The sequence below is a fragment of the Oreochromis aureus genome, linkage group 14 (assembly GCF_013358895.1).
Source record: "Oreochromis aureus strain Israel breed Guangdong linkage group 14, ZZ_aureus, whole genome shotgun sequence".
In the NCBI taxonomy this organism is placed as follows: domain Eukaryota; kingdom Metazoa; phylum Chordata; class Actinopteri; order Cichliformes; family Cichlidae; genus Oreochromis; species Oreochromis aureus.
In genome coordinates, this window is record NC_052955.1 from 21427264 (window position 1) to 21454005 (window position 26742).

General features: G+C 39.0%; 1 protein-coding gene across 1 annotated transcript; it reads left to right on the forward strand.

Moving 5' to 3' along the window:
• The first annotated feature begins 218 nt into the window (after positions 1-218).
• gosr1 (golgi SNAP receptor complex member 1) lies at positions 219-25948 on the forward strand. The gene is made up of 10 exons (XM_039622898.1): positions 219-303; positions 1230-1374; positions 3684-3795; positions 4776-4863; positions 4989-5096; positions 5346-5437; positions 8733-8807; positions 21869-21898; positions 23817-23899; positions 24132-25948. The coding sequence occupies exons 2-10, from the start codon at positions 1341-1343 to the stop codon at positions 24254-24256; spliced, it is 747 nt and encodes a 248-aa protein (XP_039478832.1). The 5' UTR covers positions 219-303; positions 1230-1340; the 3' UTR covers positions 24257-25948.
• The last annotated feature ends 794 nt before the right edge of the window (positions 25949-26742 follow it).

Consider the following 26742-nt stretch of genomic DNA (forward strand, 5'->3'; position numbering starts at 1 on the left):
GTGGGCCTAGCAGGGTCACCGGGGACGGGGGCTGTGCCTCACTGCCCTGCCCTCGTCGGAGAAACCCTCGTGCAGAGGACTTCAGAAAGCCAGAAACTTGTGTGTTGAGTATGTCCTGTGAGCCTCCACCATTTACTGGTGGGTGCAGCCTGGACTGTCTAGAGACAGACCAGACCAGCTGCACAAACACAGACAAAACTACAAAACCTCATCTGAGGACAAAAACTACAAGAACAACAGAAACAAGAAAGAAAACAGCTTAGGACCGTGCAGGGATACACAGGAGACGGCACCACCGCAGAGGTGAGCCGAAAGTCACCGCTTTTCACCCCTATTCATGGAGTTAGAGATCAAAAGATCAAAAGATTGTAAGATTCTAAATATATGTGATGTCAACATCCCATTACATTTGTGGACCCTGGTATGTTGTTTACTATGAGAATTTATCAGTAAGTTTCAACCTCTGTCACCCCCCTCGTCCCCCCCCCCAAAATAAAAATAGTGGTATTGCAATAATTAACGTTTTCTACAGTCATTGGTGCTGGCAGATGGCGGCAGTTTAAAGATGGGTCTTACTCTGCCCAGGCTGCTACCTAGAAGAATGTAGACCAATGGCACGTAAACTATCCGCTGATAGTTTTCTTGTAAATCGTAGCATTGCATTAACCGTCAAGCTAATAGTTCAGCTTCACATAGTATTTTTTTTTTTACAATAACGACACATTAAAAAAAAAAAAGTCCCAATTTCAAACCTCACCTGAGGACAATAACTACAAGAAGAACAGAAACAAGAAACAAAACGTACCTTAGGGTTACAGGAGACGCCAGCCGTGTAGAGTGATCCTTTGTGAGTCTTTTTTCTGCTGCGATTAACGAACTAAAGGTCGTTGCTTTTCACTCCTATTTATGGATTTAAGGATCAAAAGATGAAAGGATCACATTTTTTGTAAGATTCTAAATATATGTGACGTCAACACCCGTAAGCCAATTAGGTTGTCATATGACATTTTTGGACCCTGGTATTTTTTTACTTGGAGAATTTATCAGTAAAGTTTCAATTTGTCACCCCCCTCCTCCACCCCAAAATAAAAATACGTGTTATTGCAATAACCGATGTTTTCTACAGTCATTGGTGCTAGCAGATGGCGGCAGTTTAAAGTTGGGTCTTACTCGGCCCAGGCTGCTACCCTAGAAGAATGCCACTTAAATAATATCTAAATGGTCTCTAGGTGACGCTGTGTTGTAGCTGATTGGCTGATGAGGTCGTGCGGCACGTCCTGTACGTCTTCTGCTGACACGTGACAGTACCCGGATTTTGGTGACGTCGCAGAACAACAAAGATGGCAGGAATAGGAAGCAGCACGTACTGGGAAGGTAAGGCAACAATTGAACCAGTTTACAGCAAACAGTATTATAACAGCAGTTTTTACCGTTTTCATAATATCAGCAATTAATTTGCCCCTGTCACACCACGTCTGGCTCTAAGAAACATGGTTTAAAAACATACATGCCACTACAATAACAAGTTAGCTCCCAACAAGCTAGCGAACTAGTCGCGGTGTAAGTTAAGTTAACGCTGTTCCTTATGCGCTTTAAGCCGTGTCGTTGATCTAAACGGCTTATCAGCCTGGCGCATCGAGTGTGTCAGCTGCTTCGTTAATTGTCGGCAGTGAGCAGATAGCGTTTTCATATTTTTCCCCCCCTTGGTTAATGTAGTGTTAAGACAATGAGCTTTGTTGCTATAACGGTCCTGTTGCTTTAGCTTTCGTCAGCACAGGAATTTTTTGTTGTTGATGTTTGATGCAGAAAAAGAAATGGCATATTTTTTTAACCCCCCCCCCCCAATCCAGTGACAACTGTATCAGTTTTGATGCATTCTCAATCATCCAGGAAAGTAAATTTCCAAAAGTTGAATCTGTTCATCTGGACGCTACGTCCAGATGAACAGATTCAACTTTTGGAGAACTGTATCAGTTGTATCAGTTGTCACTGGATTAGAGGCGGGGTACTCCCTGGATAAGTCACAACTAAAACAACTAAATTGCTCATGGGACATTTCACCTTCGTAGTACCGTGTTGGACCCGCGTTTGCCTTCAGAATTATTTTAATTCTTCATGGCATATATTCTGCAAGGTGCTGGAAACATTTCTCAGAGACTTTTGTCTATATTGGCATGAAAACATTACACAGTTGGCGCCAATTTGTGAATCTCCTGTACCACTACATCCCAAAAATGCTCTATTGAGATCTGGAGCTAGTGGTAGCCATTTGAGCACAGTAAAGTCATTATCATGTTCAGGAAACCAGTTTAAGGTGATTTGAGGTTTGTGGAATGGTGTGTTGTACTGCTGGAAACAGCCATCAAAACTGTGGTTATAAAGGGATGGATATGGTCAACAACAAGACTCTAGTAGGCTGCTGCATTTAATTGATGCTCAGTTGGAGATAAGGGACCTGGTAATAGCCAGCACACCATTACAACATCACCATCAGGTTGAGCTGTTGATTCAAGGCCGAATGGAGCCATGTTTTCCTGTTTTTTTAGGATCCTGCTATTTTAATGTTGCAGCAGAAATTAAGACACATGTACCAGGCAACGTTTTTCCAATCTTCTACTGTCCATCTTTGGTGAACCTGTGAACTGTAATCTTACTACCCTGTTTTGTCCTTAGCTGTCAGAAATGACACCCAGTGTGCTGTAGGTTATCTGCTTTAAGGTTTGATGTATAGTGCATTCAGTGACGTTCTTCTCCATACCTTGGTTGTTACAAGTGTTTTTTTTCTATTTAAGTAGTTCTTGTTGCCTTCCTGTCAACTTGAAGCAGTCTGCCCATTCTCCTCTGTCTTCAACAAGGCATTGTCTGCCAGGGAATTGTTGCTCACTTGATATTTTATGTTGATATTTTATGTTTTTTGGACCATTTTCTGTAACCCCTAGAAATGGTCATGTGGGAAAAATCCTGAGTCTGAGTTTGTGAAATACTCAGACCACCCTATCTGCCATCAACAACCATGCCACATTCAAGTCACACAAATAACCTTTCTTGACACTTTGAACAACAGGTTGTCTTGACTATGTCTTGATTTGACTATGTCTTGACTTGACTATGCCTATACACCTAAATGCATTGAATTGCTGCTATTTGATTGTCTGAAAGTCACCATCTACTGGAACCAAATTTCTTGTATGTGTTTGCACATATACTTGACCAATAAACACGATTCTGATTCTGATTCTTATTATTATGATATTTGCTTTAATGAGCATTTGGATGTGTGTATTAAACAAAGTGGCTAGAAATTGTTTAACATAAGTTATTCCTCTGTATAGGTTTCGGTGTTACATTTTTTGGATATCTGATATAAAATATTTTTAATAGAAGATGCACAAAAAGATTTTCCGTTTTGAAAATCTTGTCATGGTGAAATTTTGTTCTGCATAGCTCTCATACTCTACTACACACTCTCTGCACTGTCAGCAACAGACAAAATAGACATCACAGCTGAGCAGTAGAGTCAAGTTGTCTTCATGTTAAGTTGCTAATTAAGAAAATAGCATTACAAGAAAGTTGAATGGACCATCTATCTATCTACCATCTATTTTCTACTCTGGGGTAATACTTAATCAATGGTATTTTAGTTATTTTTAAGTATTTTACTGGGTTGTGTGCTTCTGTTACAGATCTGCGAAAGCAGGCCAGACAGTTGGAGAACGAACTTGACCTGAAGTTGGTCTCTTTCAGTAAATTATGCACCAGCTACAGCAGCTCCAGAGATGGACGTCGAGGAGACACGTAAGATTAAGGCTTCTCACTCAACTGCAGAGTTAATAACTACTAAAAAGCTGAAACAATTAATATTCTTCTAGCAATAAATCTTTATCAAATGTAAAGATGTATTTATTGTATTTTATTGTTGTCATATTTAATCACATATTTAATATTATTCTTATAAACAAAGATATAGTGAAAAGATATAAAGATATAATGAAAGCAGAGATTGGTTCCAACCCTTAAACTGAATGTTTTTGTTTTTGTTTTATTTTATTGGAGTTGAAAATGGGTTAGTAGTCAAAATTTTATTATTTTTTAATTATATCCGTCATTCAGAGTTTGCATATCTAGCCTGAATTGTAATAGTCAAAATGCATATTTGTTAATCAGCAAAAAAAAAAAAAGGATTAAGTCTCCAAAAGCACTCAAAGCGCTTTATACAGCATGCCTCATTCACCCATTCACCAAGCACTTTTCTCTATGCCTAATTACTTTCTGTCTACTAATCACTCACCTATACTCTGATGGATGCGACGGAGAGCAAATTTGTTTAGTATCTTGCTCAAGGATATTTTGCATGCAGACTGGCGCAGCCAGGGATCGAACCACCAACCTTCAGATCAGTGGATGACCTGCTCTCCTAAGCTACAGCCACCCCTAAAGTAGCTTGAATGGAATATTCTAACACAAAAACTACATGTTTCTTTATCGCAGACCTTAAGGATTTTGAGACCAAGTAGACTTTTGAAACATTACCAATCAAGAAAAAAAGCTTGATTACTTAATTCAGGTTGATTACAGTTATTTATTTTTTACTAACAGCTTTAAATTCTTTATTTGATGAATGTGTAATTTCTGCTATGAAATAAAGCACATTTCTTGTCCATTAAACACAAGAAAACATTAAAAGATTTTTTTTTAATGTGAGTTAAAAACCAATTACAAATAAACTGCCTTAAATAAAAATTCTTAATATTCTCCCATCTTATTTTTCCTTTCAGGTCAGACACCACACCTCTGCTAAACAACTCTACCCAGGACAGGATGTTTGACACCATGTCAGTGGAGATTGAACAGTTGCTAGCCAAAGTAAGTAAATTGTCTCAGGTCAGTGGAAAAGGACGGCAAAAAGAATATAATAAGAACAGAAATTGATATATGCCTCGTCCTTCGTGTCCATCCATCCATCCACTCTGTTTCCTTCTCTCTCTCAGCTGACTGCAGTGAATGACAAGATGGCGGAGTACACCAACGCTCCGGGCGCAGCTGCTCTCAACGCTGCTCTCATGCACACGCTCCAGAGGCACAGGGACATCCTACAGGTTTGCTGTCTTGTTCCTTTTTTCCTGTCTGTCTTCTATACTTTGTTTTTTTTGTATTTAAATGAAATCATTTTCTTTCATAGCCACTTCTCAGTTATAGTTACTGAACTCAATGAAGAGCACAAGAACTACTTTCTAAAGCACATACTGAGTCTTAGTGGTTCAGTTTTGTCCCGCTTACCACTTGTTTGTTTCTCTGTCTTTCCTGTATTCCTTTTTTAAAATTTTTTGTATTTATTTTCCTCGAAGGACTACACACATGAATTCCACAAAACCAAAGGCAACTTTTTGGCCATCCGGGAAAGGGAAGACCTTCTAGGGTCTGTCAGGAAAGACATTGAGTGAGTACTCAGTCACAGCACCTTCTAATTTCATTTAGCTTTTATAGCAGCATGGGAATGTTTTTATTTATTAATTAATTATTATTGTTATTAATGTTGTTGTTGTTGTTTATTATATTATAGTAAATGATAAGATCCTATACACGCATGCTTTCTTGTGTTTTGATCTGAAAGGGTGCCAAGCAATAAAAACGGTCAAGGTCTTATGTCATAGACCTTATTCCTGAGAGGAATAATTGAAACTTCACTTCCATTTGGCATGTTCTTGAACAAATAGAAGATTCGTGCTTTCTTTGGCCTTGCATTGAGGAAGTGCGTCCTCCCTTCAGATTTGCACAGTTTGAGGGAATTTATTGAAACGAAGGTCTCCCTAGACCAAGAGTCTTCTTTTTGCAGTGGCTTATTGATCTGTGAAGGCACTGATGATGGCAAACAGTGAGCACTGCAGGATTCTTATTGATCCTTCCCTGTCCATCTAGAGTACAGAGAGAAGAGTTCTCATGCAGAGGCGTCTTGCAGGCAGGCATACATGTTCAATAGGAATACACTCACTTAACTATATATAAATATACAAAATTAGTATTCAATAAGTAATTTATAAAGCTCTTAAGGAGCTTACTATAAATTTAAAATAGTTTACATTCTTTCAGAATGACCTGAATGTGAAAAAACAACAGATTAAACAGCGTTGCCTGCAGTTTTTGAAACTGATTCGAAATTATGAAACTACGGATATCATACAGGATACTAAGTAGACTTTTGTGTAATACTAATTTGTGTCACGAGATGCTGTATCAAGTCATTGGAGCCTCGAGTGTGTCTTGAGTCCAGCACAAGAAGAAGGTAAAATACCGATGGAATGACAGATATTCTGGTGAATCAGACACTGCTAGAAAATGATGCCTTAACCACCAGCAGCAGTAAAGGAGCAGTCAAATGCATGATTTTATTCTCTCTGTGTTTTAACAGAGGACGGGAGAGGTTATCAAATAAAGTATGAGTTTTTACTTAATAAAGTATTAATCAGGGTTTTCATTACATTTGAAATCACTGAAAGTAATATTTTTTTAAGGACGCAAATGTATCTCTTTATATTAGGAGCCACTTCATTACATATGACATCGGTGGAGCTTTTTTTTTTTTTGGCCATTTGTTTTTATTTGGGGTTTTTTCCACTTTAATATTTGTTCTGCTTTGTCACCACTTTAAAAGCACTTTTGTCTGATCTTTTAAGTGCAAAAGATGCATTTTCATACAGTTTTCTAGCATGATGTGCCAACTTATTGCCTAGCAACCGGAAAATGACTTTTAATCAAAGAGACCACTCCTCATCTGAATGATCCTAAGTATCAATACTGGCAAATAATAGACAGAAAGCAATAAGATGTGACTTGAAAATATATGACAAAATTCTGTTGTCGAAAACAGCAAAAACAATTTCCTGATCACAGAATTATGGGCTTTGTGTTTTTACGTTGTCTTCTTGGCAGCACAGTTTAAGCTTTGGCCTATCTGAACACTAACGTAGTTACAAGATGCTTTCATAAAATACAATTTTAGGGTCAGTACAGAAATGTGTAAAATATCATGACATTAATACAGTGATGCAGCTAAGCATTTTCTCTTTTGTCAGGTAGAGGGCAGTAGAGCTCTTGGTTGTGAAGTAAATGGACCAGCACACTTTTCAGAATATGTTTTCCATGTCCATACTGGTAACAAGAAGGAGTCCAAACTATCTAATTGATACAAGCACTCAAATGAAACAGTAAGGCATTTATCAAACACCATATCAATAACTTGCATTGTGCTTACAGACTACTGAAGCACACACACCACATTCATAGTAATAGCACGCTGCAGAGCTGAGCTCAGATGTAACAACCCTTCTTCTCCTGCTTTGATTTTTAAATGTCAGCAACAAAAATGACAGTTTTCTGTGATTTACATTGGTGCCCTTTTAAAAAGCCTCGCCGGAGTGATGAATTGGTCTGTCAGTACAAAGAATTCTGGTCCCACAGAAGCATCAGCCCAGTTGCTAGGGTGGTCAGATTGGGCTCAAGGCAGTCACTCTGGGGTGTACTATATGTGCTCATAGCCTTCCTCCTCCCCTGCTCGACGAGAGGGTGGGGCAGTGTTAAATGACCAGAAACCAAGAAGACATGGGAGTCAGCAGTTCAGGGCTGCTGATAGCTAGAGATTCATCAAACAGAAAAGAATGGGTTTGTTGTGTTTACTTTGTGAGTGGTGCAACGCCCATTCATCACTTCTGACTGCTCAGTCGAGGAGAACACTGTTCCTTTTCTGTTTCTTCATTAACCATAAAAAATCTCTTTTTTCTCCTTTTTTTTTTTTTTTTTAAGGAACACAGTTCTTTGAATTTTGCTTTGTTCACTGCAGCAGCTTTAATTCAAAAGGTCTGACAAAAATGACACATTTAAGGAATCATTATTTTTAAATTTCCCTGCAGTTTCTCAGACTCAGACCTACGTGGGCAGTTGACTAATCATGGCCTATAGTTTTATGGAAACTCAATATTTAGTCTGAAGAATTATTATTGCAAGGGTGACATCCTTGGTGTGAAAACACAAAAAGGAAATGAGTTATTTGATGCAGTGTTAAAAAGAAAGAATGGGTTAGAAACACAAAAAGAGCCATGAAAGACAATCAAGTCGTACAAAAATGTTCCTCAAAGCATCAACATTTTATGTTTAAAAATGCTTACCTTCTCTGTCTGGTTTTTCTGATTAATTAATCATTACGTAATCACTGTATGCAATAGCCACATATGCTACAAATATTAGCAGTTTGTGTGAATTAGTAAAGCGCTACCATACCAGTAAAGCGATTAACACCTTTAACGATGTTATCACATTGCTAATGTGCAGTTTAAGGAACAAGGCCTTTACATTTTTATATTCCTTGTATATGCTGTGTTTTAGTGGGAAGAGTGAGATCTGCAGGATAAAACACGGATCGTCACCTCACTTTGAAAGTTAGCCAGCCTTTGGTACCCTGTGGCAATCTGCTTGTGAAAATTACATTGGCAGCCTTACAGATTGCTCCTGTTTGATTGACTTCTGATTCTGATGTATGCAAAGTTACAGAGACGAGAATTGGGATCAAGGCTGTCGCCTGTTAACTTGGGCTATCATTTTAGATTTATTTCTTATCTACACTTTGAGAACTTGTTTTTGACACACAAGTAATTCTGACATTGCCTAAATGTTGAAAATTACCATTCATTAAAAAAAAAGAAGAAAGTATTATTCACGAGTGTATCTGCCTGCCTTTTTAGGACATACAAGAGCGGTTCTGGGGTCAACAACAGAAGAACAGAGCTGTTCCTAAAGGAGCATGAGCATCTGAGAAAGTAAGTTCCCAAAGCATTTGTATCATTTAACCATAGCAGTTAAAAGTAGAATAAGGTTGCCACCCTAAATGTGGAATAGTCCGATTTTTCTTTTAGGAAAGCAAGCTGGAATAACCTTGATGGCGCAGGTCCACGATTTGGGAAAAACAAATAAAAACATGTCTTTTTCTGACACATTCATTTGTTCTCTTCATGCGTTTACTTCATAGCAGATGTGAAGTTCTTCTGTTAATTCATAACTTAAGGTCTTATATGAGCATGCATGACATAGAAGATCAAATCCTGATCTCTAGCAACCTTAGCATCCCACAGTCTTTTGGCTGACTCTCAACCCCTGCAGAACAGCATGTGGTTCTTTTTTTATGCGTTTCCCTTGTTTGTGCCAGAGGTGTTAGATGCACACTGCATGGAAAGTAAAATTGGATAGCAGCAGGACACACACACAAACACACCCACACAAAGAAACAAAACACAAATTTACCACAGAGCTATTTACATGGCCAATACATAGCAGTGTGACTGATTAGTATTTGCATTTGTTTCCCATATCAAGTTCTCAAAGGAATAATGCCGCAATTATTCGCTCTCAAAGACCTCTCCATTCATTTTCTAACAGGCTTTACCTGCTCCCACAATACATGGCTAATATTTATATACTGAAATTGATGTTTATGTAATGACCCTTTAAAATACGGTGCGGTCTAGTTAAATAACTTTAATCCCATAGCATTTTATGGATTTTTTTATGTCTTTGAAATAAAGCAGTAACACTTTTACTATATGTGCAGTTAAATATAAATTTGCTAATTTACTAATTTAAATTAGTAACTAACACAAAGCAACCTAACTAGGGATGGGTGGAAGCATGACAGTGGATGGATTTGGTTGCATTAAAACCACATTCCTAGCTTGTGTACATTAGATTGGGGGAAAAAAAAGATAACAACATGATAATTGATAATAAAAATTAATGAAAGATTAGAAATTCAATTGAAACAGTATTAGTAACATCAGTGCCATCTTTGCCTCCTCCAGGCTCACAGCCAATAGCCACTAAAGTAGTTAGCAGCAGTAACAACACTAAACAACACTTTTCAAGAAGCAGTCCACTGTTTTTTTTTTGTTGTTTTTTTTTGTTTGTTTGTTTGTTTGTTTTTGAGAGGTCAGTAACGCTCCTGTTTCAACAACATTAAATTGTATTAAACAGGTATCTTAAATGTTAATCTAGCCACCTCCTCCAGCTTGTTTGAGGAAACACCAAGAGATTCCCAGGCCAGCCGAGAGATATTATCTATCCAACGTGTCCTGGATATGAATATGAGAAAGCTCAGTTGCGCCGCTAGCATCCAGAATCTCATTCTTTTGGTCACTACCCAAGGCTCTTGACAATAGTTGAGGTAGGGACGTCGGACGACCAGTAAATCGAGATCTTTGCTTTTTCGCTTTGTCTCCCACTCCCCTTGCCCATCACTCCTAAACAAGACCTTGAAATATTTAAACTCCTCCGTGGGACAATAACGCATTCCCGACCCGGAGTGGGCACTCCATCTTTTTCTAGCTGACGACCATGGCGAAAAACTTGGAGGTGCTGATTCTCATTCCCGTTGCTTCATACTCGGCTGCAAACTGCTCCAGTGTATGCTGGAATCCACCACCCGATGAAGACAACCGAACCACGTAATCAACAAAAAGCAGAGACGAGAGTCTGAGACCGCCGATATGGAAGCCTTCTGCCACTTGGCTATGCATTAATCGTCTGTCCATAAAAATGAACAGAATCTGTCACAAAGGGCAGCACTGGCAAAGCCCAAAACCCACTGGGAACGAGTCCGACTTATTGCTGGCTATGCGGACAAAGCTCTTTCAACAGTTTCTGTGGGATTGAATGGGTCTTAGCAACGGGTCAGACCACGCATACTCCCGAAGCATTTCCCACAGAATATTCAGAGGGTATGGCTTCTCCAAGTCCACAAAACACATGTAGATTGCTTGTGTTACCTCCCATGAACCCTCAATCATTCTCAAGAGGATAAAGAGCTGGTCCAGTGTTCCATGACCAGGGCAGTTATTTGGGACAAAAACCACATTGTTCCTAACCATCTGTTAGTCGAACCTCAGATACTCTACTTTCCAACACCCTGACATAGGCTTTGGGAGGCTGAGGAGTGTGATCACCCTATAGTTGGAGCACAACCTCTGGTCCCCCTTTTTAAAGATGGGAACAACCACCCCAGTTTGCCAATAAGATCTTTGGATTGGCAAAGATCTTCCACCGTCCAACAATATTCTTAGTTAAAGTCAGCAGCGCTCCACCCACACTATACACAGTGCAGGTAGACCACCACTTTCCCCTCCTGAGTCGACTGACTGTTCCAGAAACCATTCGAGGCAGTCAAAAAGTTTTTTTCCATGGCCTCTCCAAACTCCTCCCACAGCCCAGTTTTTGCTTCAGGCACTGCCAGAGATGTGTTCTGCTTGGCCTGTTGGTAACTATCGGCTGCCTTCAAAGTCCCACAGGCTAACCAAGCAAGATAGGACTCCCTCTTTAGCTCGATGAGGCTCTTCACCTTCAGTGTCGACTATTTGGTTCGGGGGTTACACCCATGCCAGACACCAACTACCTTGCGGCCACAGCTCTGTGCAGCAGGTTCAGCAATGGAGGTGCTGAACATGGTCCATTCAGACTCAATGTCCCTAGTCTACCAATGGAATGTTATCGAAGCTCTGCTGGGAGTGGAAGTGGCCTAGGGTGTACCATATGTCTCTGTGTTTTTTGTTTATTTGTTTGTTTGTTTTTTGACGGTATGTCTTTATAGCACCTATTTAATGGTACTGATAAACAGTATCAGTAAATTTAATACTGCAGTGAAAGTGTTCAGGGCTCGCTCATCTCTCACCTGGGTTGTGATTCTGTAGGCCTATTCAGTTCCATTTTTCAAGTCAGTTTTATTTAATACAGTGCCAAATTACAACAGCAGTCACCTCAAGGTGCTTTATATTGTAAGCTAGACCCTACAATAATATAACAAAGAAAACCCCAACAATCATATGACCCCTATGATCAAGCTGTTTGGCGACAGTGAGAAGGAAAAACTCCCTTTTAACAGGAAGAAACCTCCAGCAGAACCAGGCTCAGGGAGGACGGCCATCTGCCGTGACTGGTCGGTGTGCTGTCTATTTTTCTCTTTGTGTTCCCCCAATTCTTTTGTGTTGTCCAAAAGGGCACACATGTACTTCTGAGTTATGGACGAATGCGGTGCTGCAAATGCTGTGACTCTTCTTTACTGAGCTAGAGGTGGCAGCAACATGTCAAGATATACAGCAATGTGCAAATAAAGACGAAGAAGAAGAGGACTGCAGGCCAAAAGAAATGGATGTAAATAATTGAGAGGAAGGAAATGGATTCAACACATTTGTTAGAGCTCAAGGATATAATCAAAGGTATTGCTGAGTTAAACAGAATAAAAAATGAGGAGAGGTATTCTAGCATTCACAAAACACCCAATAGGGCATTTTAAGTGGACTATTTGCTCGTTAATTGCAGTAAAATTCAGCCTGTGTAAGTTCAGTGGTTTTCAAGAATCACATAGGTACTGCTGAACTGTATAACTTAACATTTCATTACCATGAATTGTTCAGGTGGGAAACATTTGGTCCTAGCATTCATATGGATGCTAATCTAACACATTACTGCCCATGTTATTGGACACAGAGCAACCCCCTGATGGTGGTGGCGTCCCACAGAGAACAGTGTATCTTACCACACCACAGAAGCTGCTCAGTGGATGTATCATACAACCCACATAACACAATGGATGCTTTAACAGCATCCCAGTGCTAGACAGTGCTCCGGTGACACAATAGCTACATAATAATATGGAGATGGCTTCAATTTCATGGCTGGTCAGTGAATACTTAGGTATGCTTATTTTGGCACACGAGGGAGACAAGTTAATGCTTTCAGTGCTTGAGTGGGTCGAAGAACATTTTTCTATGAATATTATTTATTCACAGTGGCTCCAAACAGCTTAACTCAATATGCAAGATAAATTATTTCAAATTTAAGATTATTTAAAAAAAACAAAAGACACATTCTGCTAAACATTACTATCTTGAGATGCTTTCTCAGCAGTCGTGCTGTTTTGCCTGTGACTTACATTTGATTAGGATATTGTTAATTAAATTATGTTATTAAACTACAGCCCATACTATCTATAGGGCTTCCCCTTACCATTGGCATAGATGGGAGGGAAAGTGGATATTGGAGATGAGGATTGAGTTACGCTTGATTGATCCTATTAAAGCCATAAAACAGGAAGGGGAAAAGAGAAAAAAGGGATGTAATGTGTTGGTGAGTATTACTGTTATCCACAGATACCCGATAAAGATGAGAGATTTCAGTGAAAATCTTCCTTTCCTGATTCCTGCCACAGTCTGTGATCTCTTATCAAAGTTGACTTTTATAGAAAAGTAGCATGAATAATGAGATCTCTTTTATGTAAAGCTGCATGATCTGTTTTAATTTATTGAGCTTTTTTTGCTTCATCATGCTGCCCCAATAATTTAGTGTGGAAAATGTAAGTAGGAAGTAGGAGGCCTTGTGTAATGACTGTGTTTGAACCAGTTATAAATTGGCAAATGATGGCTTGAGGCTGCCAAACTGGTCAGCTAAGACTAATCAATTCGCAGCCTATAAAACAACTCTCTTGCAGTTAATCTACAAACTACTGCAGTGAGTGAAATGCCTGCAAATCTCTATTGTTTCTTAAGAGAACCTACTGAAACAGATATCAGTGATCACCTTTTATTTATTTCATGACTGCACCTTCAGACTCAAGATATGAAGATACATACCTATGTTTTATCATCAGAGAAGGGGTCCCCTTTACCATAGAAGTGAAAATATATATATAAAAAAAGAGAAAATGTGGCAAGCATCTTAAAAAAATGTCATCCTTTTTCTCCTCACCTCAAGATTCATCACCTAAACTGAAGTCAGGCCTCTAACACATGAAAATGTGTGTAAACATGTTCATGTGTTCTACATATTGTTGCAATTACTTATTTTCAGCAGCTAAAAATGAGCCGGTTTTAACAACAGTAGCTGGATATAAGTTATTATGCTAACGTTAGGCTTCAGTGTCTTATAAATCAAATTTTCTCTCTGACGAACAGTTTGAGACTCGATGAATTAACTCTCATATTTACTCTCATGTAAGAATATAATTTGAGTTATGAGTAATGTTAGATCCACTTAAAAAAAGTTTCATTAATGCCAGCTAAGAGTGGATAACAGTAACTAATAGCGGTGCTTACTGACAGAAAAGTTCAGTGTATCCTCAGCATCTCACCTCAGTATTGCTGTCCTCAGGAAGAAGTGAGCTTCTCTGACTCCATGACTTGTATCGGATTCTTTTCGCAAAGATTTACAGCCTCCTCCAGAGTAAATGGTTACGTAAGCTTGTCATCTGGCATATAAACAGTGGACTGCTTAAACTTTCTTAACCAAATCTAGTTGTTAAGTGATGACGTATGAACCCTGCTTCCAGGTTCCAAACTACTCTGCTTTTATTAAGTGATCACTGTCGGCCTCTCTCGGTTTTTATTACCACTGTTCATTTTAAAGCTTGGTTTTGTAAAACCTTACGATGTAACTACAGCCTAGCCAATACAACAGTATTGTGGATGGATTATTTCAGTTGTTCTCCTGACCTAAGTTTGGTCCATTTACAGCATCCTGCCATGTGATTGCATTTATCCCTAACCATCGGGAAACCTCAGGTTAACTTTTATCGACTTGAAAAAAGTTTGCGTTCATCCTTCAGCTTTACCATGTTTATATTATGCTAACCATAGCTGTGTAGCTAGCCACAATGTAGCACATCATTATATACCAGCGTGCCCAACTTCAGTAACCCTACAAATGTCACTGCTGTTTAGTTTTCTGTCTTTGTTTATGTCAGAAGTGATAGCAGAACTGTACATTTTAATTTCTCAGATATCCCTCAGTCAGAACATCGTATAGCATCTTTAGATGGAAACTAGCGAGCAAACTCTCTGCTAACTTCGAACTCCGTTAAACTTCATTAATTCTGTTTTCGTGGATGCCTGGATGTTAAATTTAATTGTTACACCTGGTAGAACAGCCACACTAGTCATTTTATTTAAGATCAAAGAATTTAGACAGTTTGTAACTCTCAGTGATGCTGTAGCATTCGTTTGACTTTGGGACCTGAAGTGGAGTTTAGACCCAGAAACGGCTAATGATGTCAGACTTAAAGACAGGATAGCAAACCAAATAGTGAAAGACTATTATTTGTTTGTTTGTTTGTGTGTTTGTTTTTTAACACACAAACAGTACCGGTAGTTGAAACACACTGACTGGCCACAACTATTATTGGGTACAGTCTAAATTTAATGTTTTTGATCTCTCTTGGTTGACTACAGCGGTGACTATAGCTAGGATTATGCACTTGAATTGGAAAGGGTAAGAAAAAAAACTTGAATGAAGTTGAATGCTGTCTATAATCTACTGACATCTAGTGGTAAGGTTTTATACAATGTACAGTGGCTTGCAAAAGTATTTGGCCCCCTTGAACTTTTCCACATTTTGTCACATTACAGCCACAAACATGAATCAATTTTATTGGAATTCCACGTGAAAGACCAATACAAAGTGGTGTACACGTGAGAAGTGGAACGAAAATCAGACATGATTCCAAACATTTTTTACAAATAAATAACTGCAAAGTGGGGTGTGCGTAATTATTCAGCCCCCTGAGTCAATACTTTGTAGAACCACCTTTTGCTGCAGTTACAGCTGCCGGTCTTTTAGGGTATGTCTCTACCAGCTTTGCACATCTACAGACTGAAATTCTTGCCCATTCTTCTTTGCAATACAGCTCCAGCTCAGTCAGATTAGATGGACAGCGTTTGTGAACAGCAGTTTTCAGATCTTGCCACAGATTCTTGATTGGATTTAGACACCAGACAGGTCAGGGATAAAGTTATTGAGAAATTTAAAGCAGGCTTAGGCTACAAAAAGATTTCCCAAGCCTTGAACATCCCACGGAGCACTGTTCAAGCCATCATTCAGAAATGGAAGGAGTATGGCACAACTGTAAACCTACCAAGACAAGGCCATCCACCTAAACTCACAGGCCGAACAAGGAGAGCGCTGATCAGAAATGCAGCCAAGAGGCCCATGGTGACTCTGGACGAGCTGCAGAGATCTACAGCTCAGGTGGGGAATCTGTCCATAGGACAACTATTAGTCGTGCACTGCACAAAGTTGGCCTTTATGGAAGAGTGGCAAGAAGAAAGCCATTGTTAACAGAAAACCATAAGAAGTCCCGTTTGCAGTTTGCCACAAGCCATGTGGGGGACACAGCAAACATGTGGAAGAAGGTGCTCTGGTCAGATGAGACCAAAATGGAACTTTTTGGCCAAAATGCAAAATGCTATGTGTGGCGGAAAACTAACACTGCACATCACTCTGAACACACCATCCCCACTGTCACATATGGTGGTGGCAGCATCATGCTCTGGGGGTGCTTCTCTTCACCAGGGACAGGGAAGCTGGTCAGAGTTGATGGGAAGATGGATGGAGCCAAATACAGGGCAATCTTGGAAGAAAAGCTCTTGGAGTCTGCAAAAGACTTGAGGCTGGGGCGGAGGTTCACCTTCCAGCAGGACAACGACCCTAAACATAAAGCCAGGGCAACAATGGAATGGTTTAAAACAAAACATATCCATGTGTTAGAATGGCCCAGTCAAAGTCCAGATCTAAATCAAGAATTTCAGTCTCTAGATGTGCAAAGCTGGTAGAGACATACCCTAAAAGACTGGCAGCTGGAATTGCAGCAAAAGGTGGTTCTACAAAGTATTGACTCAGGGGGCTGAATAATTACGCACACCCCACTTTGCAGTTATTTATTTGTAAAAAATGTTTGGAATCATGTATGATTTTCGTTCCACTTCTCACGTGTACATCACTTTGTATTGGTCTTTCACGTGGAATTCCAATGAAATTGATTCATGTTTGTGGCTGTAATGTGACAAAATGTGGAAAAGTTCAAGGGGGCCGAATACTTTTGCAAGCCACTGTAACTTTAACGTAGCTTTCACTAGTTTTCAAATATGGTTCCACAGCAGTCAGATGTTTCTACATATTAGAGCTCAAAGCTGTTTTCAGTTCTGTCACTGATACTCATTGCTTTAGTTTATAATAGTGTTTGACAAGTGTAACTGGATGCCGTTTAGTTATTAAAGCCACTATAAATGCTGCTGATCCGTTATTTCGCCACATCATTGCTTCTTTCCATCCTTGTACATCTGTTTTTCCATTTCTCTCCACCATAGAGGTTAGTCTTCATAAATAAACAAGAGGGAGGGAGGGGTAAGTCCATTAAACGTTCATGCTGCAACAGTTTTAATGGTAGTGGACACATAAGGACTTATAGTTCAAACTCACAAAGAAATCCAGTGATGATTCTCTGGATGCTTTTCTTGTCACTCACAAAGTTGAGTTATTAAGCTTTAAGATACTCTCTGAGTCTTTATTTCAGTAAATACTGTCAAAACTCATCATTTTCTTTCCATGTGGACTCTATAGTCTGTCTGTTTCCAAATGTATAGGCTCTGTTTGTCAAGCTCATTAGAATTGCATGTGGTGCTTTGCTTCAAATGAAAACCATGTAAATATCACGTACACATCAAACAAGACATTTTAAAATTGTGTATTTTCATAACAAATAAAAAAATGAAAAAGTTATAATGAACAAGGGCATTAAAACCGCACGATCCATGAGCCACTTCCCAACAGCTGCAAAGAACCTGCAATTTGTGAATGTTTCTGTTTGCTAATCATTAAGACCAGCATGGTTGCTGAATAATTGTGTACTTTGCTAAATTACCGCAGTAACGTAGCAAAGTACACAATAGTAATTTGGTGGGAGTTAGCTATTTTACAACTACAGTGCTCAGGCTGTGTGGGTTAGTTATCTTCACAGTTGTCCAGTTCACCTGTTTTCATTTAACTAGGACAATTTATTGCACATTTTAATAATGGAAATACTCAAATAGCCAGGGCTGGCACTTCTAAAACTGTATTGGCCAGTATATCATGCTCATATCTCTTTTTTTAATTTTTTGCAAGGTCTTGATCATGGTGAACTGTCATATGTTATAGAAGCTGCATTGTAAACTGTGGTGGATAGAGTGATACAGAGATGTATGTGCTTCGGGTTTTCCACCCAGCATTTTAAACAAGTGTTCTAACTCTCTCTGTCACTCTGTCCTTTTCAAGATGCCTGCATTTAGTCTGCCTAGCCTGTTGCAGATTTTTAAGTTTGCACCATGGATACACGATAAAGTGCCTGCCTCGTATTCTTTCTATCACATTACAACTTACCATAGAACTAGTTAGATTTACCCAACAAGAGTGTTTGTGGACCAATTTGGGTCAGTTAATTTATGCTTTTTCACACTTTTGTAATGATATGAGGATAATACCACAGCTTATTTTAAGTCTTTCAACCATATTCACTGCATAGCTCACACAAAACAGTCCATTATGATCCATTTCACGTCCATTTCCCTGTAAAAGCAATTTCAACATTAAGATTCTTTACTATTTGGGAAAGAAAACTCATTTCAGTGAGTTGAAAGTGTTTAGCTGTTTACTGGCATGTTCTTATTGTCCTCTGGGTACTTAATGTTGGTAATGTTTTAGTGGGGCTTCTTAGTAGCAAAATGCTTACCATAGCTTCATTGACAAATGTTTCTCCTACCAGAAACGCTACATCCAGATGAATAGAATCAAATTTCTGGGATTTCCTTACCAGGATGATTGAGCGTTCAGTTTATATTATCTGTTGTTGTTCAACTAAAATTTGATGTAAACTTTGGAGGTCATTCAAAGCCCTTCTTTGGATGTTGGCTGCCTTTTCTTCTGTTCTCTGTCAGGATGATCCCACACTGCATCAATAATGTTGTGGTCCAGGCACTGGGGAGGCACACCATGCTGACATAGGCCAGGTTTTTGGCTAAGAGCTCTTTGGAATCATCATGTTGATGCAAAAGTACCATTTTATGTGTATCAAACTTTGTTATCTTTCGCATCTGTCATAGACCCAGCTGAAAAAATGATGTGTATTTGTGACAAGTCGCTAGAAACCAAGTGCTTTGCTAAGTCGACTGTTATGTGTAGACACAACACTGATTCATATTAGGTTAGCTAGGTGCCTATTTATCTTGAGTGGCTTAAAAGACAAAAAAACATTGCTCTGAAAAGGGTGAGGTACAAGGATTTGACTGAAGATGAGTGAAAAAGCAGCCAAACAGAAACTATGAAAGACCTTCAGAAAGCCTGAAGAACTTTTGGCTCGAGACCACTTTAAAGGTCTGGCCCTTTTGAAGCAAAATAGAAAGAAACGAGAGTGGCTCAAGACTTGTGGACAGTACTATGTTAATCCTTGTAGCCATGGTTTTGCCAGTGCATGTAGCATTTTTTAACATACTGTTCAGATGAAACCAAAGTCTGTACATGATTGTCAGTAAGAATTCTGTCTGCGTGGTCATTTGTTTGTGAATCGCAGCAGATCGTGTGGATAGTATGGGTTGATTCATCAAAATGGAAAGGGCAATTAGCTTGAAGCTAATGAGTGACTTAATGACTGCAGGAAATCAACTGACCAAGGGAAACAGAAAGAACCCCACTCAAAGCTGAAACCACAGAAATTCTAATATACATAAATGGCACAATCAACCTCACCACTATAGCTGCAGAATGATTATGGAGGATATAAAGCATAAATCTTTTGCCACATCTCATCTCTGCATATAAAAACTCCATAAATCAAGGCGGATCCTGAGCTTTCTTTTTCCTCTTCAGCTCATGATTTATATGCAGAACAGTGTCAGGTGAAGGACAGTTAAAGGCTTCGTTTTCTATGTTGCACCTCCCCCTTCCATCATTGAAGCAGTCTCTGTCCATATTGCATTCTTCTTAAGTTGCCTTTTTTGGCCTCTTTCAGACATACGGTGTTTGTTTGCACCAAGTAATTTAATATTTTATTAACCAAATACTCATTTCAAGTTTTTATACATTTTAAAATCTCAGATCCCAGAATATAAATTTTGACCTTTTTTATGCTATAAAGTCTTATTCCTACTTCATAATTGCCTAATTGCAGTGTTCTGCCTCCACCCAGCATCTCCCACAATACATTTATTAAGTGAAATGGTAACTGGCATCTAACTAATAATGAAGTTATATGCCAGTTATCATTTCACCTCCTGTAACTGATTCCATTCAGTCAGACAAATCCAGTTACAATCTTACAAACTAGTGCCAAAAAGGCAGATTGGTGCCAGTGTGGGCAGTTGTGATCCAAGAACAGAAGGATGCACAGCCCACACTGTATATATGCATTATAGTGCAATTGGTCCTGCCCACTCGCTGTCTAGAAGACAAAAAGTTAAATAAGACATATTACCTTTGAATACTACAGATTGTAGGGAGCTCTAGTGGAAAAAGGTCCCTTGCTATGTCTGGGCTTGGCTTTCTCTACCACCTTTCCTGTAAACACTCACTGCAAAGCAAAATAAAAGTCAACTGGAACAGAAAAGAGTTATATCAAGTCACAGATATAGAAATGGACTGCTAATTTGTGCCCAGATATCTGAGATTGAGTTTAGCTCACAGCATTCCATAATAATATTCAAATAAAACTGTGCATTTTTCTTTTTATTCTGAGTAAATTCATATGTTTCCTAGGTCAATATATTTAAATTGCTATAGTACAAGATAACAGGGTGATATTTGCAGGTCAGGTACTGGAGCCTAGAACGGGAGGTTTGCCCACAGGAAGCGTAAATAAAAGTTATAAGATAATTGATTATCTACTAGTTAAAGAAAAATTGGCAGATTAGTCAGCTATCAAAACGGTCTTTAGTTGCCCTAATTGCCAGTATCCAGTATGCCAGTAACCTAGAGGAACTATAGTTTTTGCCACATTTTTCAGCTCTTGGTGGTTTTCCCTTATGTTTGCCCACCAAGAGAGAATGAGAGTATCACAAAAACTGTGTTGCAATCAGGAAGATCTTGCCTTCTCTTACTTCATCTTAACATTGTTAAGAGCTTAACGGAAACCACACATTGAGCATGCAGGTGGAGGATGTGGAGCTGCTGAATGGAAGATGAATGATTGTTGAGCTATGAAATACAATCCCTGCAGTTTTGTTTGTTTGGTTGACTTTAGTTCTCTGGAACATTATCCAAATTGATTGCAATTAGAAGATAAACCGCTGAGAGCTTTTTTGCCTATGAGCAATCTGAGACACAAAACAAGTGTTACAGCATAAGAGGTTTGTGTGGGATTGGGAGTGTAGCAGTGCCTTCCACTTTTCCCTCTTTTATGCAGTGATGCAGAATGTTAACCTCCGGGCATCTGAGTTGATTTATCCATGAGGGGAAAATGAACAAAACAAATTAGAAAAAAAAAAAGATTAATATGTGATTAATATCTTTTTTTGTGCAACTCAGTCACTACTACATGGGCCCATTACACTGGCTGTTGTCGCCCCCACAAACAGCATTGGACCTGTTGCACTTGGCGCACAAGTGTACAATTTGCTGGATTTTGCTGCCATTTTAATGACAAATCAGTAAAGAGGTTCAGAGACTCACAGATTATACAGGGGGAGACCTTAAAAGACAATCAAAACTGTGCAGGTTTATTTATGTTTTATTTTTTAATTTAACACAATCTACCACAACTCTTTTTTTAAAGTGAAAAAGTATATCAGTCTTCCAACAGCTTGTCCAGACTAAACCATACTGTAGCATGCCCTTTGGTTTTGTGTCAGGAAGTATAAAAATTCTGCCAAATCAAGCATGCAGAGCTAAACACTGGGGTGACCTTTGTGAAAAGGGAGCAGCTGGAAGTAGCTTTTATGTCATTTGTTTATTACCATTACTTGTTTATTCTGCAGTGCTTGTATCAATATCTAACCAGTGCCCTTCCCCTGCGTTTTTCTCTCCTTCTCACTGTCTATAGCTCAGATCGACTGATGGATGACACAATAAGGTAAGCCCTTCTTTCCCTTATTCATCCGAGTCTGGTTCTAACAGAGATTTCTTCTTGTTTTTTGTTGCCAAGTATGTGCTCACACAGCATTGTTTTCCCCTCTATAATGTGCCAGCCTCTGTTTTTTTAATATAATTTAAAGTCTCTTAAGATGAGTATTGTTCTGGTTTCTGGTTATAGTTGGAAAAAAAATGGGGATGAAAATTTGAATTCTCTCAGGTATGACGGATAACACGTTATCTTTTTAAATATAATGAAATGTAGGTCTAGCCTTTTAAAAAGTTTTGTAGATGTAGTTTAATCTTAATGGCCTCAGTCCAGGGAGAAGAGGCGTTGTGTGCTGCACATATTGTAAAGCATTAAGAGGCACTGTCATAATTTGTGATTTTGGCTTTTATTTACCAGTTTGCTGGACAGTTTAACATTCCTCGTTTAGGTCACCAAAAAGCAAAAACTGACTGATCACAGAGTGCACTTCTGTCCTCCAGCTCTGATTCTCATGAGCCGGTTAACACTGACTAGTCGAGGTTGCTGGTATCAGCAAAGTGGTTCTTCCTGACTGAGGAAAACATGATCCCCAAAACACAGCTCCAGACCAAGACTGCAGACTGTCCCCTCAGCAACCTCCAAACCACAGGAGATGCCAAGACCCCACCCACCCGTGCTCACACATCACACTCTCAACACATTCAGACAAACACAGTGGTCATAGTTTCTCAGTGCTCAGTCGAAACACACGCACCAGGCCTTCAGCTCATCTTCTTTACCAGCCAAAAGAGTAAACAACTGGTGATTTCGTTTGCTTTGTTTTCACCAGCTTCCTCTGGGGATCTTTTACTCTGAGATGGGAGGAGTTGGTCCCCTGTGACTAGTTCTGTTTGTCACCAGTCTGAATGCTAGCATAATCCTATATGTAATGAAAAGTTAGAATAATTGAACATTTTATGCTTGAATCAATGTTTTTCCATTCTAATAATATAATGGCATATGTTCAAATAGTATATTATTCATTATGTCATATATAAGGGGTGTGAATGGGTCTAAAAGCTTTTATAATTGGCTGATGTCACATCATCTTTAAACGGAGCACTGCTTTATTTCTACCAAGTGGATTAAATGAATTAAAATGGACAACCCAGGGAGGCTGTAAAATTATACCTCTCAGCATGCCATGTCTTTTTAAAGTAATTTCTCTCCTTGCATGAAGCAAACCAGTACCACTCACAGCCACTGCTGCTGGCATCTAGCCATTAGTTATTGTTTATAGAACCTGTGTGTGGATCGTTTTTAGTACAGCTGTGAAGAGCTTACTGTAAGAGAAATGATTATTGGGGATTATTTCTTACAAGTAAAAGTTTAACAAAGTGCTTGAAGGTGGGCTCTGTAGCTTTTATTGATTATTTTGTGTAACATAGAACCTGAAACTTTTCCTGCCAGCTGCTCAGCTGCACTTTGCTGCTCTGAAGATTCCCGAAGCCCAAGTTTGAGAACAAGAAGGACAATACCACAGCACTTCTGTACTGCCCTTATAGATGCCTAGTCATCTCATAAAGATACTGCATGTAGGAGGGAGGAATAGATGATCTGTAAATCCTATGATGTTCAGTGTAACATGGTGCAACTATTAGCAGTGTTTGAATGGGCAGGAATTATCACAATTTTAGGTTTTACCCTTTAAATCCTTTTCTGTAGATTTGGCTTACAAAAAAGTTTAGAAACAGTAGTGAATGACACAGGGGCTTTACAGCACCGCGAAGTTAGGTGGAGACGACCAAAGTGAAAAAGAAAAGTTAAAAATTACATTTTCCAACTCGCCTACAGTCAGAGGTACTTTTAAATTACTAATAAAGAGCAAAGACATGAAGGATTGTCCCTTTTCTCCACTCATCTGTCTTGCTACATCTTTCTTTTTCTTCAGCATTGCTATGGCAACCAAGGAGAACATAACCTTCCAAAGGGGCATGCTGAAATCCATACAGAGCAAGGTCAATACTCTGGCCAGTATCCTTTATGCTGCACATGTGCAGTGTTGTGTGCGGGGAACCAAATGGAAGAAATCACTCAGTTATCTTTAAAGGATTTCTAGTGTGAAATCAGTATAGGACATTCAAAAATCAGTGGTCACATATTTGATAGAAAATGGTCTGATTTATAGAAATGTAGCCAGTAATAGTGTTACTGAGGTTTCTATATCCCATACTTGTGTATTTTTCCTTAATTTACACTCTTTCAGACCGTTTCCCAGCTATCAACAACCTCATCCAGCGAATCAACCTGCGAAAGAGAAGGGACTCTCTGATCCTTGGCGCGGTGATTGGCGTTTGCACCATTCTCCTCCTGCTCTATGCCTTTCACTGAAACTCAAGCCCGGTGAAGTCTTTAAAGAGGCAGGATTCATCTGCTCTTTGTAGCACGGAAACTCTCTGGGGGCTGAGCTGAGTGATTGGAGGACCCTGGAGGTTCCCGAGCAGAAGGACATTAAGTTGGTCCAGTTTTGGGACGGGAGCAAATTTTGGCCAACATTTTCTACTGAACCTGTATTTAGCAGCGGGGACAGATGGCAGGTTGGTGGTTGGGTGTTCTTCTGCCAACAAGAGAACGAAGACCAAAACTACAAATAAGACTAGATAAAAATATATATTGATAAATCACTTTGAGAGCAATTCTGTGCCACTGAAAGTGTAAAGAGACTGTGAGATTGTGTGATGGATTTATTATTTTTTTCCACAGGTGAAGGATTTTTAGCTGAATGGTTGTTTTTAATTGGTGGAGTGGGATGGATAGTTAATTGTGGGCTGTACAATGTGAATTAATAAATTATTCATATCAGAATGTACATCAAAGTGTGTGACACTGGAAGATGCTCATTTAAAAACATTTTTGAAACTCTATCATTTGAAACTTCATCAACATACTACATAAATTTAATGCCACCACAAGGCTCCAATAATAATAATAATCTTATGTTAAAATTTATGTGTTTTACTCGTGGAAAGTGAATTTATAAAGTTAATGACAGGTGGGATAGAGATTCAAGAAAGTGATATTGAGGTTCAAAGGAAGAGTCATTTGTATCTTACATTTCTACATTCAGAGGTTCTGAGCAAAAGTTTTAAGCCACACCACATTTCTTCATTTTTGTTTGAAAAATGGAAAATATGTGCAGCAGTTTGTTGAAACATTAGTAAGCCTATTGAAGTATAGTTTATAAGGCAAAAAAGGAGTTTGTACAGTTCCAACAAGCTTGAAAGTCAATATCTCGTGTGACCAGCTTTCTTATAATTTCTTTAGTCTTCGGGAAAGGTTCTCCAGACTTCTTGATAGACCTTCAAAACTCTTCTTTGGATGTTGGATGCCTTTTGTTCTTAGCAGAGTGTTTCGGATCAATATCATGCTGAAGGAACTGCATGGTGGATCAGTCTGATGATACTACAGTGCATTCATAATACCATCAATTTTGACAGGAATCCCAACCCCACTGGCAAAAATACAGCCCGACGATTTGAATAAAAACCTGTGTAATGTGGCCTTTCCTCCCGGTTTCTCTACCTTAAGATTGGCTTCTTGATAGCAAACCTTCCATTGAGACCATTTCTGATGAGGCTTCAGTGAACAGTAGATGGACAGAAAATTAGTGAAGAAGAAGCCAATATCCAAATAAAACCTTTGAAAGACCTTCAGGAAGACTAAAGCACTATTGCTCAAGAGCATGTTAAAACATTCAAGCAAGTCTGACTCCGTGGAAGCAAAACATAAAGAAATGAGGGGTGGCTCAAGACTTTTGGACAGCACTATAAATAAATTAACCCACAGGTTAATCAGCAGCCATTACTTGTTAAAATAAGGCGTTTCTTTCCCTTTTTGTATATGCTGCCACATATTTGACTGTTATTGAAATTGTCATTAAAACAATGATAATACACAGTCATGGGATAGAATGAAAACAATCATTACTTGCACACATCCACATTAATATATGCATTTCAATTACTTCTTACTGTAATCTTTTGAACTTATATTAAAGTTTTTGTAACTTGCTTGATCGTCTAAGTTCAGTCCTAAATCATTGAATATAAGAAAGCATTAAATAAATGGCAGCTTTACTTTTTTGGGACAGTTGATCCACAGGTTTGCCTGATTGGCTGTTTTCAAAGCCATGCAAAAGAAAAAAAACAAACCAAAAACAGGTGAAATATATTCAGTCACAAACCTTTTTAAAATGCACTGCTTCAAGGTTTCCATAGCAAAAAAATGAAAGCCGGGCTTGACGACCAGCCTCTGGAGGAGTTAAACATTTTGCACATTTCACAGCAGCACAGTGTACCTGGCAGAGCCAGAGTCGGACTGACTGCGTCTGGTTTGAATCCACTTGGAACTCAATGAGGCACTAGAGGAGCTGAAGCCTTCAGCTGAGAAGGGAATGACTGCAGACGGGCTTCGACTCATTCGATTAAAGTCTTAGTTTGTTGGTGCCGGTGCTGGAAAGCAAAGCAAAGCAGCTGTGTGAGAAACATCAATGCGCTTTTCTCTCACTACTTCAGGCTATCAGTTGACTGTAATCCAGTAAAAATAAAAAACGTCCACTGGTGTGGACTGAAGAGAGAGAGCATTTGGTTTCTTGTCCTCATCCCCTCTGTTTGATGCCTTCCTCACAAAGAAAACTAAAAGATTTTTTTTTTTTTTTTGTCTGTATCCTGGTTGGGCATTATGAAACGAATAGCCTTTTCTTCATACTACAAAAACCGCCACCTGCTCATTAATATCTTATGTCCTTTAAGGGGTAAATCCTGTGCTGATGTCTAAGTATAGCTCAGAAGTGTGTACGTGCTGTCGGAGGACCGCAG